The sequence below is a fragment of the Glandiceps talaboti genome, chromosome 7 (genome assembly GCF_964340395.1).
Source record: "Glandiceps talaboti chromosome 7, keGlaTala1.1, whole genome shotgun sequence".
Lineage (NCBI taxonomy): Eukaryota > Metazoa > Hemichordata > Enteropneusta > Spengelidae > Glandiceps > Glandiceps talaboti.
Genome location: NC_135555.1, coordinates 27,580,573 through 27,597,358, shown reverse-complemented (window position 1 = coordinate 27,597,358; position 16,786 = coordinate 27,580,573). Strand labels below are relative to the sequence as shown.

Genomic DNA, 16,786 nt, shown 5'->3' with positions numbered 1-16,786 from the left:
TTCGCTGATGTATCTTACAGCGTTAATGAATAATTTGCATAATTAATTATTTTTGGTAATTAGGCTATATCTTACGACTGCATGCTTCAATTTCAATACAATTCAGTACATACATTAACCATAACAAATTGTGTATGTCCTATAAAGTTAGTTGATGTACCTTACAGTGTTAATGAATAATTTGCATAATTAATGATTTTCGGTAATTAGGCTATATCTTAAGACTGCATTAAGCAGTATCATACACTCTTACATACATTTACCTAAGAAAGCACGCTTGTCCAAAAAACAAAGCCTGTTACCATAGTTTTTTTTAGTTTAATGAGTTATTTGCATAATTAGTGATTCCCTTACGGGAGGCATTCAGTTTAAATCTGGTGTTTCTATAATCTAACCCATCAACATAATGAAAATCACAACCTGTCCCATAAATTTGGTTTACTAAGGCTTCTGTGGCAGATAGATGTCCCAATTTCCTGTAGTAAGTTCAGTGTTTTGTACATGTCAGTGAATAGGTCAGAGGTCGCAATAGTGCATGGTAGATAAAATGGGAAAAAAAGTCAACTTCAGCATTTTGTCTTCGCCATCTAATCATTCAATTGTAGATTAAGTTTATCAAAGTTGATCTTTTTGTTGCATTTTTTATGTTAACAATTCATTTTATACATAGAACTGTGCGTTGTCACTCTATCTTATATGATGGCAACAATGCTATCCCTTACGGAGTCAGTATACTTTTTGTGGGATTGATGCCAGGGATTGGTCCTGGACTTAAGTAATTTTGATGTCTGCCATAAAGTGAATGTGCCCATCCAATGCAAGGTGGGAAAATTATTGCGTCATTTGTAATTTTAGGGGGCCAATGTCGCAAGGCCGTGGCCTCAGCAGAACACTGTGTGTGTGTGTGTGTGTGTGTGTGTGTGTGTGTGTAAATGACGCTGAGCTAAAAACCACCAGACCGAATCCCTTGAGATTTGATGGAGACATTTTTTTGGGTACCCAGATGAAAAATTGCTCAAATGAAAGTGATCGTATCAGTGGCTTTCAAAGTACATTCAAAAGAACTATGAGGTGTTGTTATATAATGTTACATAATCACTTGGCCAAAGTCCATGGGATGTTCCATCATTAAGTAGAGGTTTTTTCATGTTTGAAGAGTGTTTGTCACTGTATGAAGTGTGTTTCTGTCACTGTACGAAGTGTGTTTCTGTCACTGTATGAAGTGTGTTTCTGTCACTGTACCAAGTGTGTTTCTGTCACTGTATGAAGTGTGTTTCTGTCACTGTACAAAGTGTGTTTCTGTCACTGTACAAAGTGTGTTTCTGTCACTGTACAAAGTGTGTTTCTGTCACTGTATGAAGTGTGTTTCTGTCACTGTACAAAGTGTGTTTCTGTCACTGTACGAAGTGTGTTTCTGTCACTGTATGAAGTGTTTCTGTCACTGTACGAAGTGTATTTCTGTCACTGTATGAAGTGTATTTCTGTCACTGTATGAAGTGTGCTCCTGTCACTGTATGAAGTGTGCTTCTGTCACTGTATGAAGTGTTTCTGTCACTGTATGAAGTGTGCTTCTGTCACTGTATGAAGTGTGTTTCTGTCACTGTATGAAGTGTGTTTCTGTCACTGTATGCAGTGTGTTTCTGTCACTGTATGAAGAGTGTTTCTGTCACTGTATGAAGTGTTTCTGTCACTATATGAAGTGTGTTCTGTCACTATATGAAGTGTTTCTGTCACTGTACGAAGTGTATTTCTGTCACTGTACGAAGTGTATTTCTGTCACTGTATGAAGTGTGTTTCTGTCACTGTATGAAGTGTGCTCCTGTCACTGTATGAAGTGTGCTTCTGTCACTGTATGAAGTGTTTCTGTCACTGTATGAAGTGTGCTTCTGTCACTGTATGAAGTGTGTTTCTGTCACTGTATGAAGTGTGTTTCTGTCACTGTACTAAGTGTGTTTCTGTCACTGTATGAAGTGTGTTTCTGTCACTGTACAAAGTGTGTTTCTGTCACTGTACGAAGTGTGTTTCTGTCACTGTATGAAGTGTTTCTGTCACTGTACGAAGTGTATTTCTGTCACTGTATGAAGTGTATTTCTGTCACTGTATGAAGTGTGCTCCTGTCACTGTATGAAGTGTGCTTCTGTCACTGTATGAAGTGTTTCTGTCACTGTATGAAGTGTGCTTCTGTCACTGTATGAAGTGTGTTTCTGTCACTGTATGAAGTGTGTTTCTGTCACTGTATGCAGTGTGTTTCTGTCACTGTATGAAGAGTGTTTCTGTCACTGTATGAAGTGTTTCTGTCACTATATGAAGTGTGTTCTGTCACTATATGAAGTGTGCTTCTGTCACTGTATGCAGTGTGTTTCTGTCACTGTATGAAGTGTGTTTCTTTCACTGTATGAAGTGTATTTCTGTCACTGTATGAAGTGTGTTTCTGTCACTGTATGAAGTGTGTTTCTGTCACTGTATGAAGTGTGTTTCTGTCACTGTATGAAGTGTATTTCTGTCACTGTATGAAGTGTGCTTCTGTCACTGTATGAAGTGTTTCTGTCACTGTATGAAGTGTATTTCTGTCACTGCATGAAGTGTATTTCTGTCACTGTATGAAGTGTGTTCTGTCACTGTATGAAGTGTGTTCTGTCACTGTATGAAGTGTGTTTCTGTCCCTGTACGAAGTGTGTTTCTGTCACTGTATGAAGTGTGTTTCTGTCACTGTATGAAGTGTGTTTCTGTCACTGTACCAAGTGTGTTTCTGTCACTGTATGAAGTGTGTTTCTGTCACTGTACAAAGTGTGTTTCTGTCACTGTACAAAGTGTGTTTCTGTCACTGTACAAAGTGTGTTTCTGTCACTGTACGAAGTGTGTTTCTGTCACTGTATGAAGTGTTTCTGTCACTGTACGAAGTGTATTTCTGTCACTGTACGAAGTGTATTTCTGTCACTGTATGAAGTGTGTTTCTGTCACTGTATGAAGTGTGCTCCTGTCACTGTATGAAGTGTGTTTCTGTCACTGTACAAAGTGTGTTTCTGTCACTGTACGAAGTGTGTTTCTGTCACTGTATGAAGTGTTTCTGTCACTGTAAGAAGTGTGTTTCTGTCACTGTATGAAGTGTATTTCTGTCACTGCATGAAGTGTATTTCTGTCACTGTATGAAGTGTGTTCTGTCACTGTATGAAGTGTTTCTGTCACTGTATGAAGTGTGTTTCTGTCACTGTACGAAGTGTGTTTCTGTCCCTGTACGAAGTGTGTTTCTGTCACTGTATGAAGTGTGTTTCTGTCACTGTATGAAGTGTGTTTCTGTCACTGTATGAAGTGTGCTTCTGTCACTGTACGAAGTGTATTTCTGTCACTGTACGAAGTGTGTTTCTGTCACTGTATGTGCATGTTAGACATTGGATTTCAGTTGTGCACACTGCCATTGGCAGTATTTTTTAAATATGTAACCAAACACATATCTATTTATGTTGTTAATATACAAATCTATCAATACCATACTATTCTTGTGGTAAATAATCATCTCAATGTAACTATTAATATAATACATACCTGGTTGAACAGGAGAACCATGTCTGCTTGTACCATTTTTAGCACTACCATCACTACTGTTAGAACTGTGGCGTCTTCGACTCCGAAGTAACACACTGCGATACACATGGCTGGCAGCTTGGGGCTGCAGACGATAGCATTTCATAATTTCTTGGAATGTTCTATCCTGGGCTGTCACCTATCGATTAAGTTATCAGCATTACATACATTAGGTATTCAAAATTGGTTTTACATTTTATATGTCACGTCCCTGTAACCAATCTTGCATTCTGATTGGTCAAGAGCCCTGCAGATATGGAGGCATATTTTCACCAACAGCGATATTTTTGCTTGTTGTATCACTGCAATTCCCCTTGTGAACAAACAAATAGATATCCAGCTAAAACCAGCATTTCCGATGTCAAACCTTTTGTCAACCGCACAGAATTTCATTGTTGTATACATTGTTGTATACGTTCCATGTCACAGTGCAATTATCAAAAATTCAACAATAGAATTGCAAAAACACCAGTTACACAAGCACCAAAAAGAATACTTCCTTTCTTCACTATTACTTGTAAACATGATTGAAAAGAAATTGGCAATATGTAAATACCACAATGTGTCTATGATAGGCAGGAATTGGACTGATGTTGATAATTGACACTGAAGGTCAAAGTCAAATGTCAAGGTCTCTAAAGATAGCTCACATCTGATAATATGGGGGTAGACCACTCAAATAGAGTGTCTGTGTATTATATTTTTTGATTTATGCAGTATATATTGATTTTTAACTACAAATATGGCCGCCTTTCGGTCAAATTCACATATATCAAAAATAGCACCAATGGCGTTGTAGCATAACTGTATTTGGTTGTTACTATGAGTGGAGTCTTGTTGCTCGGCTTATTTGCCTACATTTTTTATGTTTTTATTTGTTTGTCTATTAATCCCTATTATTTTCATGATATCCATCATGATTTGGATGTTGTAATGGGTGTGGTCTTGTTGCTAGGCATATTTTCGCAAACATTCTTTTGATTCTTTATTCACTTACCCCCTATTTATATGCATCATCATTTCACTGTTGCTAAGGGTGTGGCCATGGTTGATAGGGCCAGTACAATAACTGCAGAATAACACCCCTATGAAACTCATAACTAAGTTTCAACCCATTCACCATATAGTTTTCCAAGATCAAAATTGAGCTTTATAGACCTACTTTGCACATCACAAATCCATAGCTCAAAAGATTGACCAATGTCCATGTTGTCCATTTAAAACTTTACAGCCATTCACATTTCAGATCGGGTCTAAATTATTTACAAGATGGGTAGCAACACAGCCAATCTACTTGGGAAATGGTAGCTCATTTGAGAGGTAGCCAAACAGCAAATCTACTTGGGAAATGGTAGTTCATTTGCGAGGTTGTGTGGACAATAACTCCTATGTTTACAGATAGTAACAGATAAGATATGGTGGGAAATGCCTAGTATATCTGCTAGACCTCGGATGTTCTTCCGATAAAATACGACACACGACCGAGCATCACTATTGAGGATGGAACATCCAAGGTCTAGCAAATGTCATCTCTGCAGTTCAGGATATAAATAACTGCCAATCAGAGAACTGCATTAGCGACAAGCACAAACAGAGGACAATAGCTAATTTTTCATGCATATTCATCTTAAGGAGGGGCTTGTAAAAATAACCACAATGCGTTAACTGAAATGTGTGAATGACAACGTCTACACACTCATCAAACTCACAATTACCATAAACCGATAAGACATAGTAATGACGTAAATGTGTTTGTCAACACCTGCATGCAGAGATTGAATATATTAAAGTATATATATGCATACATGGCCCAACCCACCGCTTAACGTAATCTAAATGGAATGTCAGGTCTGAAAATGACATTTGCTAGACTGTTCGGGCAAGCCCTCACTGCGAACTTTGTTCGTTTATAGTATCGAAAGAAAGCCCAATGTCTAGCAGCAAAACTAGGAAATGCCTTGGTGCATACCATTTCTCTCTAGGTTGGTCTTAGCACATTATTTTTAGTTACACCTAAATTACATGTAAGGAGAAAAATGAAACAAGTGGTGTGTATTTTTGATCATGTAATGTTTTATATATTAGAAAGTAAATGATAATAAGCAGCATAAATGCTTAGATTTGGAATGCATTTGTGTTATGTGTTTAACAAGCAATCCACACACCCAAAATGGAATGAGCCACTACGAAAGTATGTTTACATTTGTTTGAAACTTCAACACGAGTGTACACATCTGAGGTTGAAGTCAACTCTACATGACCAGCATATTGCAGAAAGCAATGCAGAAGGATTGGTATCATCAACCCTGTGTAAGTCATTGGAAAAACCAAGATGACAGTCAGTGATTGCTATCATGGAATAACTGAGGTTGGCAAAATGATGAAACCTTTGTTATTCACTTGCTCAGTGGACAAATTCGGTAACTTCTGTCCCGGACTTTTGTGGGATAACATGAAGTTTGTGCGTCATTTGGATGACTTCATTTCATGAAAGGGGTTCTACTATAAATCATTTGAAGCTCCTCTATGAAAAATACCGCCAATGGCGTTGTAGCACAACTGTACAGTTTTTAAAAATGCTAACATGCGAACAATAAGTGTTCATTTGGTGAATGACTATCCAGTTGCCTATCCAACTATGTTGCTATCTTTACGATATATGCTATCATTTGGCTGTTGCTATGGATGTGGTCTTGTTGCTAGGCATATTTACATACATTTTTTGAATGTTTATTCAATTGTCTATTAATCTCCATTGTTATCTTCACAATATATGTGATCATTTGGCTGTTGCTATGGGCGTGGTCTTGTTGCTAGGCACATTTGCATACATTTTTTGAATGTTTATTCATTTGTCTTTCTATTCCTGTTATCTTTGCAATATACATGATTATTTGGCTGTTGCTATGGGCGTGGTCTTGTTGCTAGGCAAATTTACATACATTTTTTGAACGTTTATTCTATTGTCTATTAATCCCTGTTGTTATCTTTGTGAAATACACGACCGTTTGGCTGTTGCTATGGGCGTGGTCATGGTTGCTACGGCATTTGCATACATTTTTTGAATGTTTATTCATTTGCCTACCATATGATGTTGTTATTTGACCAAAATATACTGCCATTTGGTTGTTGCTAAGGGCGTGGTCATGGTTGCTAGGGCCAATTTTGTCAAAATGTTTTGAAGAATAACATGCAGAAACATCTCACCAAGTTTCAGACTCGGTGACCAAGTACTTTTTGAGATATAAGTTTTTGACCAAAAATGAACATTTTTACACCTAATTTGCATATCACTCATGGAATCATGGTATGCTTAATAATTCTTTGTCCATACATCCCTAGATACATTCCAATTAAATTTCAGCCCAATCTGCTCAGTAGTTTTGGAATTATAGATTTTTAACCAAAAAGACACATTTTTAGCCCTAATTTGCATATCACTGATGGAATCATCCCATCATGGACAAATCTTACTTTACATCCCCTTAAGAATGTTCCCACCAAATTTCGCACCAATCTGCCCAGTAGTTTCTGAGTTTAAGTTTTTTGACCAAAAATCACATTTTTTGACCCAAATGACACATCTGTGATGCGATCATTTTGATTTCCCAACTAGACACCCAAGGTAATGGACCCACCAAATATCATGGCAATCGGTTCAGCAGTTTTTGAGTTTAAGTTGTTTACACACATACACACACACACACAGACAGACAGACAGACAGACAGACAGACAGACAGACAGACAGACAGACAGACAGACGCCGGGCGATCCCTATAGCACTACTGAACCTCAGTTCAGTTGTGCTAATAAAAACAATAATACAATCAATGCTGACAGAATGATAGCAAATAAAATGTTTCATTTGATATATTTGAATTAATATACAATGAAATTGTTAATCTTGCTTTCCTAATTGTTGTGTCCCTAGTAATGATATGAGCCAAGTGTGTTGAGTGTTATCTCCTGTGATTATACCCACATTAGTAATGATATGAGCCAAGTGTGTTGAGTGTTATCTCCTGTGATTATATCCCCATTAGTAATGATATGAGCCAAGTGTGTTGAGTGTTATCTCCTGTGATTATATCCCCATTAGTAATGATATGAGCCAAGTGTGTTGAGTGTTATATCCTGTGATTATCACATTGTTGTTGATTCAGTGAAATAAACTACAATGTAAGGCCACTACTATGATGTATTCACACACCACCAGTCATTCAACTGTCAAAGTTCATGTCCCTCCTATTCTAACAGACGTCAATTTCCTATTCACTTGAACAATACACTATACCTCTATAGCATATATTGCTGGTTTGGCGTCGGAAGTCACCTGATTATACTTCATGACCCATAGAAAGGTCATGCAAGGCGTGTAGTTTTAGCTCCATCGTGATTGTATTTCTTATTTGTTCACATTCAGTTGTTGCTAGTTCCTACTTTTTCACATGGTTATTAACAGTAAGGTACTTGTCCAATGGACAAGACAAGGTCAAATTTGTGTGGTTCGTCCAAAAACATCACTGGTCCCAGACCTCGGACAAATGGATTTGTTCATCCCTGGTACAGACAACAGACATAGACATACAACAGACATATGTACAAACAGACAACAGACACACATACTGATCCCTTTCAAGAGCTTGAAATAAAACTTACCTTACAAATGACATAGACAGAACACATAAGTAACTGATCAAGATGGCGATCGAACATCAGATTTATATGATGCAATAACGAGCGTTCAAAACAGGTCCAGATTTTACGCCGAAGTTCATCATTGATCTCTAATCTGTTACATAGGTCTAATAACCTAACATTGGCAAGATGATAAACCTGTCAAAGGAAATATAAGATAAGATCACAGCAATTCAAATCATGAGTATTTATTGTCATAGAAGGCAGAGACTACAATTGGTAAGTCCAAGACATGATAACTATAGATGGTAGAGACTACAATTGGTAAGTCCTAGACATAACTATAGATGGTAGAGACTACAATTGGTAAGTCCTAGACATAATAACTATAGATGGCAGAGACTACAATTGGTAAGTCCTAGAAATAATAACTATAGATGGCAGAGACTACAATTGGTAAGTCCTAGACATAATAACTATAGATGGTAGAGACTACAATTGGTAAGTCCTAGAAATAATAACTATAGATGGCAGAGACTACAATTGGTAAGTCCTAGACATAATAACTATAGAAGGCAGAGACTACAATTGGTAAGTCCTAGACATAATAACTATAGATTTCAGAGACTACAATTGGTAAGTCCTAGACATAATAACTATAGATGGTAGAGACTACAATTGGTAAGTCCAAGAAAATAATAACTATAGATGGCAGAGACTACAATTGGTAAGTCCTAGAAAATAATAACTATAGATGGCAGAGACTACAATTGGTAAGTCCTAGACATAATAACTATAGATTTCAGAGACTACAATTGGTAAGTCCTAGACATGATAACTATAGATTTCAGAGACTACAATTGGTAAGTCCTAGACATAATAACTATAGATGGCAGAGACTACAATTGGTAAGTCCTAGACATAATAACTATAGATTTCAGAGACTACAATTGGTAAGTCCTAGACATAATAACTATAGATGGTAGAGACTACAATTGGTAAGTCCAAGAAAATAATAACTATAGATGGCAGAGACTACAATTGGTAAGTCCAAGAAAATAATAACTATAGATGGCAGAGACTACAATTGGTAAGTCCAAGACATAACAAGTCATTGAGAATGACATGGTCCCCGCTATGATTGGGTTTTAAGGAATTATCACTACTCTGATCACGCAACAACACTTGTGAACCTAAATCAAACAGACTTAGATATGTTGTGTCTGCATGTTGGACATGGAACATGCCTACAACAATAATGGATGGGTCGAGTATGGGGGATCGCATCACGATGAAAATGGATATGCACATGTATGTCATAGAACACTGTCCTAATACCAACTTTGAATGAGATCTGTTCAAGCATGTCTGAGTTATGGCTTTGGACATGGAAAATTCGCAAAGAAAATGGCTGCCAGGCAGCCATATTGGATTGTATCACAATGAAAATGGAAAGGCACATGTATGTCATAGAACACTGTCCTAATACCAACTTTGAATGAGATCTGTTCAAGCATGTCTGAGTTATGGCTTTGGACATGGAAAATTCGCAAACAAAATGGCTGCCAGGCAGCCATATTGGATCGTATCACGGTAAAAATGGAAAGGCACATGTATGTCATAGAACACTGTCCTAATACCAACTTCGAATGAGATCTGTTCAAGCATGTCTGAGTTATGGCTTTGGACATGGAAAATTCACAAACAAAATGGCTGCTAGGCGGCCATATTGGATCGTATCATGAAACAAATTGACGTGCATATGTATGCTATTGTATGTTGCCCCTGTACCAAGTTTGAAAAAAATCGGTCTAGGTATCTCCAAGAAACGGCTGCGGACAGATGGACGGACGGAACCCAATCCATAAGTCCCCGTCCTGGACTTCGTCCGGCGGGGACTAATAACTATAGATGGCAGAGACTAAAATTGGTAAGTCCTAGAAAATAATAACTATAGATGGCAGAGACTACAATTGGTAAGTCCAAGACATAACTATAGATGGCAGAGACTACAATTGGTAAGTCCAAGACATAACTATAGATGGTAGAGACTACAATTGGTAAGTCCAAGAAAATAATAGCAAGTCATTTTTAAATTCTTTGATGGCAAAGAGAACTTACCTTCCTAAAGAAGAGGCCAAGTGAGCCTGTTCTCTTTGGTCTTTGTGCTGGTGCAGTTGTTTGTTGTTTGGTTGGTGGTGACTTTGTTGGTGAGGTCAGTGTTACTGATGTATTGTTTAAAGGTACAGCTATGTATGTAATAGTACCATTCTCATTTCTTACACCTGCAAAATTAAAAGTGATTTGTTTCCTTATGTGTAATAAGGTTGTTTGCCAAGACATGACAAATAATAAATCTACTGTAGATGAAATTCATTTCCAGTAGATCTAACTTTCGTCTACGGTAGACGAGTTTCATCTACAGTAGACGAAACTTGTCAACACTTCATCTACCAAGTTCTCAAGGCACTGCTTCATCTACATGAATGTCCACGGTAGACGAAGTTTCATCTACTTACTAGCTCTATACATCTACATTTCATCTACAAGCTTAGCCTTCATCTACACAAGAAGTCCAAAGCAGACAAATACTTCCATATGGCATGTCATTTGAATATGAAATTAAAGTACAGAGAGATGTAAAATAGTGGCCTATTTGTCAATATGGTAATTAACCATGGTCACCTATCAATGTGTATTGTGTATTCTGACAAAACCACTGTAACAGTTATTTCTCTCTTTTGCAGGTTTGCAATGAAATGTGAAAATGAAGAAACATTTCAATGTTGCTGTTAGTGCATATAAACCAAGAGGACTGTCATCCACAGCATAAGGAAAGACCTTTTTAACTTACTCAGAGTTTTATACTTCTGAGGAAATCAAAGTTTCAAGTAATTACATTCTGATGTACATTAAACCTTGCCACATTACAACATGAATAAACTTTGATGCAAGTACATGTATATATAGTGTTGTGTGTGTTTGTTTGTGTGTGCATGTGCCGTCATGAATTGTTTGAGAAATACATTTCATCTATTCTCATCTACATTCATCTACTTTCATTTACATATCTACATCTCATCTACATTTTGTCTACATATCTATTCTCATCTACTCATCTACATTCCGTCTACATTTCATCTACTCTCATCTACATTGTCTACATATCATCTACTCTTATCGTCATTTCATCTACACTCATCTATATTTCCACAAGAGCTCATTATATATGCACAAAAGTAGACCAAATTCAGATGAAGTTTTTTCGTTTAATATAGATGAAAATAGATCTACTGTGGATGAAGAGTAGATCTATTCATTTGGTAAGGGAAGCCTGTTAGTCTGAAACACATAGAAAGTGACAGACAGAGGACAACCAGGCAGACCAACAATCGGTGACATACAGACATACATTTACCTTGGACAGGAATAACAGTTTGACCAACACCTGCAACACTTTGAGCCACAGCTGCAGCAGCAGCGTCTGCATTGACAGTCACAGATGCTCCTTGAGCTGGTACGGCAGGACTGTCTCCACTTTGTGATGGTGGCGTATTGGGGCCTGTGGTGAAGAGACGTCTTCTAGCTGCACTACCTGCAGCTGGAGAACTAAATCTGTCATGTGCTGACATTGGTGACTGAGGAACATCTGTGAGTGAAATGAATGACAGAAACATCACTACAATGGTGACATTTATTAGACTTTTCTGATATGGCCATAGAGGGCGCTATTAAAAATTTCAGTCAAATTCCGTAAATGTATAGTTTGGTGGTTGTAAAAGTAAAATGTGTAAAGGCCAGGCCATCTCTAACATTTGCCATACAATGTTACTTGAAGGACTTTTTGACAAGGAAACAAGAAACAAACTAAATAGTAAATCAAACACCAAAATTGCTGTTAATACAGAATTACCATGTTAAGTCCTCAGACCATAGACCCTCCTCCACCCACAGGATACAAAATTGCGGTAAACATCAAAGGATCTCTAAATGTTTATTGTACGATGTTTGTTTGCATACATTAAGCTATATAAGCATTACCTGTCCATTTCAGAGTTGTTTACACTCATTGTGACTCAGTGATAGTTGCTAGCTATTCGACATGTTTTTGACTAAATTTTCCATTTCGAAGTTTACAACTGGTTGAAGACCCCAACAAGATATATAGTATTTTAGGTAAATGCATACATAGTCTTGCCATGTATTTTGTTGTTCTATGGCATGAAAAGAAGAATTGATTGCATAAGCTGTCCATTGTTTGCAATTGTTGTGGTACGCTTTGAGTACAGTGTTTCATTCGTCACAGTTGTAACCAGATTTCTCGTCAGAAATGATTCTTGAAATTTTGAGTCTATTTATTGATGCTTTTTATCACGTTTTAATATGTTAGGCTGTTTTCATTGATCAGGATGAGGCATGTTATCGTAACTACATCGAAATAAAACGTAAACATCCAATGCGTGTTGCCATTTTACCTCTATTGTCGTGGTTGATGTATTCACAGAAAACGATACATTTCGTCAAAAACACGTCTCCAAAACGATTACTAGAGTACTAGACTTCTGGTTGCTAGTCGATTGTCTTTGTGGAATTTGAAAGTTTACATCATTCTCAGCCGAACGATGGCCAAACTAACTGAGAAAATGAGAAGTACTCCAACTTTGACTTGAGAGATTGTATTTACGCAGATTACCTTGTTAAAGTTGTGGCCCAATTTTAATATTTGAATGAATTGTAACTCATTTTGACTTCTTTGAGTTGAAAAGTACAAATCTTTTATGTTCTTCAGTGTAGTACATGTGCCGATGTGTTATGTAGGGCTATTAAAATGGCATAAAAATACATGGCATTGTAGAAATGTACGTAATTCATAGACATTAGATCGATCGAATATGTGTTTCACAAAACTGTACATTCATTCTTCAAATTCTAGAGGCAGGCATTGATTTAAAAATGTCTCAGGCAATAGTTGGGGCAAAAACAGCTGAATTGTAGATTTGTATCTAAACTTTGGGTCTTTCTCACGCTTGTTGCATAAGTTTGGCCATTATCGGCCTGTCTATGTATCGGAAAATTTCATATTTTCATCATAATTGTACGTTACATGATTTTGTATGGCTTCATGATATAACGTATCTTCAGCATGGGAACCTATTTAGCAGGGAGGAAAGTACGCCTATAAACATGGCGTACGACAGTATGAATGCCATTATCCGCTTGTTCAAGTATCGAGTCCTTCCTTGTGTATACATAGCTGACAAAAATCAAAAATCGTCATCGAAGACACCAGAAAATTCATGATCCTCACTGGAAGAAGCCATGCCATGCCATGATGTGTTGTGGTTATCAACATAAATTAGCATAACCACGCATGATCTCTTCTCGTCTTTTGCAAGATTTTATGTGCAATTTATGTAGCGTTGTGAGGTTTTTACACCCCGAACAGGAAGTCTGCATTACCGTTATACGTAATCAGATTAATCATACATAATGTATGCAAACACACATCGCTTCAAAGGAAATGCTGCAGTTGCGTATCCTGTGGGTGGAGGGTCTATGCTCAGACCTACAAAATTTTGTCAGCTATAAAATAAATCATGAAAATTCTAATAATGCCAATTTTAATCTTTAGTTACCGTATAATTGACAAAGATATGATAACCTCTAAGTTCAATAAACTTGAATAGGTATCTGTCTACTACCTTTCCTTAGTGCATCCCCTGTGGCTAATCTCTTCACCCTTGGATGCATTAATGGTGACCCCATCACCTGTTGTGCATTGTGGGTAGGCTGGCTATAGGTTACACCATTATCAGTCTGATGGGGGAGGGTGACCTCCTCACAGGAAGGTACACCAAGACCAGATTCTTTTATAGCATCCCAGAGAGGTGATTCAGGTCTCCATGCAAGGCTTTCTAAAATCTGTTCTTCGATCTGATAAAAAAGTGGCAAGACTACAATTATAGTTTCAGTTACAATAATTTATAACTTTTGGCATATTTTCAGTATTTCACTTTGCAAAATCAACTGCGGAAACCAAGATGGACACAAACTAAAACTGTTGTAGTTTGATGTGATAGATTACACAAGTAGGTGACAGCAGTGCCTTTGTTGTGTGGGTATAATTACCATGTAATCAAGATAGTGTAAACACTGGAAGACACTCAAAATATAAACTGCAAAATGATGGAAGTCTATAAAATTTATGCTAGAGAAACGCATGCTTTCAGAAACACAGACCTACTGAGAGAAAAATCCAACCAATATCCATTCAATAACTGATGTTAACCCATCATCCACAAACTATTAAAATATTGTTGTGACATTAACCATGTTTGTGGCAACCTTAGTTAGCTGAAACCTAGGTTTCCACTGTTGTAACCAGATACTAGTACATGATATCTACATGCTGATTACAATCAAATTTAAACAATAATGACTAGTTAGCCTTTGCAAGCAAAAGCAATGTTCCTGAGGGCAGGTGTCAGTGAGAAATTTGTCAAAAATTTCATGAAGCAAACTTAAAGTAATCGTGTAGCTATCGCTCAACTATTTCCGACGTAATCCGACACAGCACGAAGTGTTTGGGAGTTTGAACTTTTTATTTGCACATGTCAAATTGTCTGTTTGTCAGCATGCCAGAGAGGAGAAACAGATATTCCAATGTTCCTGATCCTTTACCAAAATATACACAAGAATTGTGATTCCCGACAAACAAAAATCTTCACTCCACTCTTTTGAAATTCCTGCGGTGTTACGACTGAAAAGCCAACAAAACAACGCCTACACTGTCGCTGTGATCGACTATGCAGAGACCTACTTCCACATTCCATTCCACGAGCATGATAATGTAGTTCTATGATAATGTAGTTCTATGATAATGTAGTTCTATGGTAATGTAGTTCTATGGTAATTCTTCAAACTCTTATCTATCAATATTTGGTTGTTGTTTTTTCGATTGGATTATTCGTTACAGATTTACATGATTTCGCCCGGGACTTGAAAATGACAAGGTTTGGACTCAAAAATGTACCATTTTTAGTTTTGTACTTCAAAATTACTGGGACATTCACTTATTTTCTATTAAACGTCGATAGAGTATGTTGTTTTGAATGTATCAAGGTCACAGTTTTGGGTGTACACCACAATACATTTACAGGCAACGCTTGGCAAAATTTTCACCAATTTATTTCCAAAAATTTGAACAAAGTTTTTGTTCAGAATTTTGTTTCTACCAAGCAATAATTTATTCATACTGATTCACTATGTTTTTTATGTCTGTAATCGAAGTTTCTATCATGAAAATTGAACGGCAAATTTGAATGGCCTGTGAATGTATATTACAGATCTATGGGCCTCACAAGGCGTGCTATTGTTACCCGAGTACCTTAACCCTGTGGAAATTCATTTGGCCCGGGTAGCATTTAAAAAAACAAAGAGAACATGAAAAGTACTAATAAAAATACTGACTTTCCAGGGATCTCCGCCTATGTGAATGTCATTGATACGCCTAGATTGCTATAAGCAGCTCTGACTTCGTATTTCTGATTGTAAACACGACTGATTCAAAAAAGTCACATAGCCAATAGCACACTGTGTTTTGGGAGTGCTCAGAGCTTGCGTTGAATGTGGTAGAATGAAAACATTTGGTCGACAATCCATCCAATTGTCTATTGTCTTTCATTGCCTCAAAACAAGCTGAAAAAAATTATGTGCCCAAATGAAATATCAAGCATAAAATATGCATAAATCACGATTTCAACATTCAATAACAACTATCTTTATCTTCTAGATCTTTGACTGCACAGTTTATAACATGTTACAACGTTGTAGCATCATTTCACATCAATTTCTATACACAACCACCCTTGGTGTACGTGATCCATTGCTATGATGAAGTGTTGATAGATTGAACTAACTGTCAGTGGCTCACGTCTGTAGCCTCTGGTCGTATGATCGTGGCGTTGACTATCATAAAATTTCAAAGATATCTATGGCCAATAAAGTAGGAAGTGTGCCATATGTCGAAAGAAAAACAGTTGCCCTATGATTATCCATTTATGAGAATTGTTCTAATTTACAACACAGTATTTGTAAAATACAAACTACCTCGAAGTATATAAACTACGAGTTTATATTGCCTTGATTTTGTATCATACAGTAATTGTTAGTATCGCATTTCCTTTGAAATTTTTTTTGAATATGTAACAATAAAATGTTCACAGTGTAGCAAAAACTTCAACTAAGTAAAGGAGCCTGATGTTCGGTATTGGGTATTTTTACTCGTGATCATCTGTATTGCTCTTTCTTCAACTGTAAAATTTAAAAAATCAGATGATCATGAAATGCTAAATTGTTGTCTGACGTACTTCAATTTATTAGAGTCACCCTATTCTTTCTTTCTGTTTTTCATTATCCGGCCAACCCAAAATTTCAACCCCCCGGCAACAACAACAAGTCATTGAGAATGACATAGTCCCCGCTATGATTGGGTTTTAAGGAATTATCACTACTCTGATCACGCAACAACACTTGTGAACCTAAATCAAACAAACTTAGATATGT

The 16,786-nt window shown here is 37.0% G+C and overlaps 1 protein-coding gene across 1 annotated transcript in view; it reads right to left on the bottom strand.

The window, feature by feature from the left end:
* The window catches only part of LOC144437311 (retinoblastoma-like protein 1), a 107,662-nt gene that overhangs the window by 11,360 nt on the left and 79,516 nt on the right, over nucleotides 1-16,786 (bottom strand). Inside the window, exons 12-16 of the mRNA XM_078126234.1 lie at nucleotides 13,924-14,155; nucleotides 11,640-11,870; nucleotides 10,343-10,506; nucleotides 8,243-8,419; nucleotides 3,544-3,721 (exon numbers count right to left, since the gene is read on the bottom strand). Coding sequence (XP_077982360.1) covers nucleotides 3,544-3,721; nucleotides 8,243-8,419; nucleotides 10,343-10,506; nucleotides 11,640-11,870; nucleotides 13,924-14,155 — 982 coding nt within the window. The remainder of the gene's footprint in view (nucleotides 1-3,543; nucleotides 3,722-8,242; nucleotides 8,420-10,342; nucleotides 10,507-11,639; nucleotides 11,871-13,923; nucleotides 14,156-16,786) is intronic.